General features: G+C 41.3%; 1 protein-coding gene across 1 annotated transcript in view; it reads right to left on the bottom strand.

Moving 5' to 3' along the window:
- The window catches only part of T265_15387 (hypothetical protein), a gene marked incomplete at both ends in the record, with an annotated part of 40,604 nt that overhangs the window by 25,524 nt on the left and 9,190 nt on the right, over positions 1–5,890 (bottom strand). The window contains 2 exons of the mRNA XM_009177869.1: positions 1,054–1,136; positions 4,725–4,880. Of these exons, the coding sequence (XP_009176133.1) occupies positions 1,054–1,136; positions 4,725–4,880 (239 nt within the window). The remainder of the gene's footprint in view (positions 1–1,053; positions 1,137–4,724; positions 4,881–5,890) is intronic.

The raw sequence follows: 5,890 nt of genomic DNA, 5'->3' as shown, positions 1-5,890 counted from the left end.
CCACTGGGCTAGAATGCGTCTCTAATCTAGACAAACAACCCCGGTCCGTTTTCATGTTTCACGCTTTTTTACCGAGCTGAAGAGCTAAACGTAATGCTTTTGCAGACTAAGTTTGAAATTTTTCGCAGAAGCAGTTGTGTCTAACCACCAAATGAATTCAGTCGAATAACAGGTACTGTTCAAAAGGACACAGTAGTCGGTCACTCAGCGCAACTGCCTCACACCTCCACGCTTTTCTGGCAAACGTCTGTGAGTGTTAGTCTGGAAAACAAACCAAACCATAGTTAACAACGGTGAGCCAAGTGAGTGGTTATATTTTGGCTTATAAACAATGCGAATTGCTAACAATACCATGTACACCGTGCATTTCAAATGAGCTAGGGTAAAGCTAGGTCTGGTAGAACATCGATGCAAAAGACCCTCGTAATCTGACGGCATTCAAAGAATCAAGTTACCATCAGACCCTTCTGATCAAACAACGGGAATTAAAATCTTCCGCGAACACTAGGATCACAGCCGTCACAGTTTGGACATGGCGCATCAATTCAGAAGCAACTTAAGTGAATGAATGTGATCAAATCTGGCACAGTTAATTTTTCAATGATTCGTTNCATGCGGTAGGAATGGTACTTTTAGTAGAGGTGGATTCAACGACTAATTCTAGCTGGTGAAAGCCGATCGTCAAAGTACTGACATGGTGGCAAGGCTCGTATGATTTATTATAGTGCCATGCAGTTAAGCTTTTGAGGAAATCACTAGCTCTATTGAACTTCTTGGGACTCATCGTGTAAACAGACTCCATGAATCTCCGCTAAGACTGTTTCCCAAATGAACAGCAAGATTTACACCCACATCAGAAACATTCAGTTGAAGAGTAATTCCATGTTGACTGGGGATAGCTGAAGTTTACCGTGCTCACTCGTTTGCGATGTTCTGAAAATCTACTTCACTTTCATGCAATAATACAGAAGTCTATGTGAAACTCAATGAGTACATTTTACTCGATTTAAACTTTGAAAATTTCACTCCTATGAGAAAGAGCACTAGCCTTACCCTTTAGGGACAGAGCCAACCACTTTCACCCTGTGTTTTGCGTTCAATTCCAAAAAATGGGAGATAACGGTCGCTAGAATGACCTGTATAAAAAATAAAACAACATTTTATTATTCCGAATAATCTCTCAGGAAAACAAACAATAAAACGTGGAACCAAAGATGTATTTTCTTTGTCCAAACGATCATTCCTCAGTGGTGACTGAGTGGAAATGTGTCCAGCGTTTGTTGACAGCAAAGGGGAATATTATCCATATTCTAACCTTTTTGTATCCATTTATCAACCATCAACCATAATTTGCAGTGGATCGCGAATGTGTGCATCGAATGAATTCAGCTTGAAAGAAGTAATCACGGGTGATTCTTCACCAAACTCAACTAAAGAATCAAAGGCAATACTTCCATAGTTTGATTTTTCTGTAATGAATAAGTAGTCTATCATTCACTGAAATATTGACGCCACAAACATGAAACTTTTATTTTGAGTTCTCTGGACCTTAACGCATAATCTCAAAAAACGTTGATATGCTCGCTCAATCAGAATAAGTATGTTCACTGAGGTGGGCAAGTTGGTTGCGAACGTTTAATCATGGCCCTGAGCGGTATGATCATTGCGTCAAAGTACAGGTAGCGAGGGCTCAGCCGTTGTGAACTAACGAGAAAAAACTCCAAATATCATTTGCTCATTCGCAAAATCGAATGAGAAATCATATATACTCTCATATGGTACTCATATTTAAACTCTGAAAATATTGGTTGGCCACACCCAAGATTTTTGGAGAAATCGGTTCCATATCGTTCACGTCTATTGGGAAATAAACACGTTTCCTCTTGCATTTCAAATTTTTTATAATACTCTCTGGGAGTCATTTTGCTTTCTTACGGCGTAGAATCAGATTGGTTTGTTGGTAACAGACCAAGATATTCGATAGTTCAAAGGTCTGCGGAGAGCCAGTGGTATATCAGAGTGACGAAATTTAAAGAAAGAAAAGACGAAAGGGTTAAATTTAACAAGTTTGGTAGGAGTTCGAGAAAGCCTAATCTCAACCGCGATCAATCTTTTTTCCTACCTGGTTAGTAGACTTGTGGTAATCCAGCACTAATTCCCCTCCTCGTCCACCTTTATTTGTTTCTGCACAATAAGGCTTTCAATTAAACCATCGTTTTACGGCTTCGAAGCATCGGTGTTGAACACTGATGTCATGCTGCCGATGATGATGATGACCTAGTTAAGAAACATTCAAGGACGCTGACGATTGCTAAATTTGGAGCAATCTTAGTCAGTTTTTAAGTCTCCATAAATACAAACGCACAGCAGACTGATAGAAAACGAATCAATTCATTCCGTTTGGTGAAGTACGAAAATATAGATGAACTGCCGGCATCTCGACACCGGAAATGTGCCCCATATACATAATTCTTCTGCCTACTTGTGAGTAGCAAGAATGCTTTCCAACTTTCCTTTCGAAAGAGCCAGTGTGCGCAGTGACACTGACACTACGAAGCTTCTTCACCCCAATGACTGTGTGCAGCTGAATCATGAGACACGAAAATGGGGGTGTAAAGCAACTGGTGTGTGTTACTAGGAGATTACCAACGGGGCCGGTTAATATATGCGTTGCTAAAACTTAACTTGGTCGCATCAAGTATGAAAAATGGTCTGAGTGGGTGGGGTGTAAAGCAACTGGTGTGTGTTAGTAGGAGATTAACAACAGGGCCGGTTAATATATGCGTTGTTAAAACTTAACTCGGTTGCATCAAGTATGAAAAATGGTCTGAGTGGTGTCGACTCCCACCTCTCCACACACACATACAGATATCGCCAAGAAAGAGCTCAGTCTTTCTGGACACCACTTTATCCCCGCAAACCTTATGATTGAGTCTGTGGACAGAATGCCAACCCTCCTGAATAGGTCGGAATATTTTTGCAATGTCAACCCTATAAATACCCAATACGACCTTAGAATTATTTCCAGATAGCCAGAATGCCCAGTCTAGATCGATTGGGTGCTTCCAGTGTGCATATTCCATGCTTCCATTTGAGCTTGGCAGCTGCTTCTTGGGTGAATTGTCAAATATTGTCATTCAGTTTCTTCTGTCCAACGAAAAGCCAACTTTCGTGTGTTGTGAGCTGTCACTCAATAAATGCTCAATTGTGTGACTGGCTGAGATATTTAGATAAACATTTCAGGAAGCCATGGGCCTTCATGAAAAACAATTCGTCTCTATCCTTAAAAAATGCAGGAGGTATGGTTCAGTTGTTCAACAAGAGGACATAATACACTTGGACGCCCATATACGCTAAGATACCATCGATTTTCAAGCCAACGGTTTAAATGGTATCGTAAATGAATGAAGCCACAGAAAATTTCACTGACCATTTTCTGAGGATGCTTTTACAAATTGTGCTTCATTACCCGAACACTTTAATCACAGAGATGCCCTTTAAAGCTCGATAGCATCATACATGTTCGTTAATTTTACTAAAGTTTGTTGCAAGCAGATCCTGTCCAAGAACTAGAGAACGGAATCTGTCTTCAGAACAATTCAGTCCAGTTGCTTTGATGCAAATGTTTTAGGGTAATCTTTATCAAGTTTCGAACACCAACTGTGCCGGTGCATATCCACATTCGGCTACAGGTGCTCGAAGAGTCTCCTACATAGCGGCCTTGGTTTCTCACTTTTACCGTTTGCTCATTTGATAAAACTGAGGACGACCGGTAAGGCACTCCAATAAAAGGCGGAACAGCAAATGATAACAGCAGGAGACTGATGTAGAAAATACTTGGAAAATCACTTCAGTTAATAAGATTCCGCAATCAAAATGGTCGGTTGAAGTGCTAGTTCATCGAGCATTGTGTAAGAAGTATATACATGGAACTGGGTCAGACATAGATACTGATATAGGATTCAAAATAATATGACGGATTTCTGCAAAAGGAACGGGTATTCTGCCTGATTCTAATTTGGTTCCCCGCTAACCCTGGGTCTTTGAAGGTCCCCCGAATACTGAATGCTGGTCAGAGAGGACAAATCTAACCAGGACTCACGGGATCTCCTTGTTTGCGGTGATAACCAGTTGCACTCAAACAGCTACAATTGCTAACACAATCCAGCTCTTTGTTTATTTTGAGGGAAACTTGATTGGATGACATGTCATTACTGACTGCACTTGAGGATATTTTCATTGATATCGCGAAGCTCACAGACCATTTATGATTAGCGACTGACTCCTGTTTTGGGGATGCTCAAGCGGACCGTCAAAGTCTGCCCAAATGTTTCGTATATAACAACTGCCAAACCTAAAACCGACAGTGCCTACTAGAAAAGCTACCTAATGAGGGACTGGATGTTGAACGTGATTCAACCTGGAAGAAAGTAGCCTACTACGTCTTCCATAACAGAACCTCGTCTATATAAAGCCTCAGTTCTGATTTACTGGCGATGAATACCTCAAACCCTACTGCCGGCTGTCACTATGCCGAAGCTTTTAGTCGCAGAATCAGAAATACCTACAAAATAACCCAAGACACAATAAAGGGATGCATCAGCTGGAGTGTGATAACCCCTGGAATATATATAATCTATCTCGAAGAAGCCCCCGGGGTTGAAAATGTGAATCAATTTGGTGAAAACAAAACGTAGTTGAAGTCAAATAGCAACCAGACTAACAATAACCAAGTCAATTGGAATCGGGATCTTGATCTTTCTAACAACGTGTGGGTTGACCCAATTCTTCACGACAGCCAGGATCGTTATGCAGGCCGCCGACAGCCCGATTGTTACAAGATTTGCTGTGGTGATGGCCTTGAACACTTCGTAATAGGTCTGTAAAAAACGCAACGGAAAATGTTCATGGTAAGCGGTATACATCACATGTGTGAGCGTTCTTGCCTAACTGTTGAATATATTATTCACTTGTGCACAAGCAAGATTGGGAAGATAACTACTATGGACTATCCTATCACATTGGATCTTGTGTAACTGGCCTTAGCTATGAGAACTAGCCTGAGATGCCCAAGCTGGAGTGAGAAGACTTGATATGCGGCGTGCTCTTTACGACCAGCTACGTGCGCATACCTAATTCTCTTAACTAGGATGCATTCTCGACTGAATGACCAACGTCCACGAGTCTCCAACTGCCGCAAATGTAATCTCACTGGGCTAGAATGCATGTCTCTAATCTAGACAAACAACCCCGGTCCGTTTTCATGTTTTACGCTTTTTTACCGAGCTGAAGAGCCAAACATAATNTTTTACATGGGTAATTCGCAAAGACTGTGCCTTCCGCTCTCGGGAAACTGTCTTGCGTAACATGCGTGATGATAGTTGTCCTACAAACTATTCTTCAGAAGCTGGCATTTCAGCTTTAATTATGACTACTTCATGAGCAGTCTGGTCTTTCAACGTTAAGTCGACCTGCCATTGATTAAAATCCGCTCACAATTGAAAAACAAAGTGCTGTTCCAAAAACCAACCGCCTAGGATTGCTTAGTCAAAAAGCAAACAAGAGTGCATGCAATAAACACTCGTCATTTGCGCGTTCAAACAAACCGGAGACTTTCAAAACGGAACAGATGACAATGTGCCCAAAAACTTACTTGATTGCTGTCGACTTCGTAGTCAAATCTTTTGGAGAATATCCGCGTCAAAGAAATATTCACTGAATAAGAAACAATTGCGATCACAATTACGTCACCGATGGAGTCTCCGACAAGTGAGAGATCCGGCCCTTTTGGAGGAGGAATGCTGAAAGTGGTTGGTTTCAAAATGACTGCGGCAGAACATCAAACATTCCAACAAGAATATAGTGAACTGCAAACCTGTTTATCTAGGAA

Source organism: Opisthorchis viverrini (assembly GCF_000715545.1).
Source record: "Opisthorchis viverrini unplaced genomic scaffold opera_v5_464, whole genome shotgun sequence".
Lineage (NCBI taxonomy): Eukaryota > Metazoa > Platyhelminthes > Trematoda > Opisthorchiida > Opisthorchiidae > Opisthorchis > Opisthorchis viverrini.
This window is presented reverse-complemented; position numbering and strand designations above follow the sequence as displayed.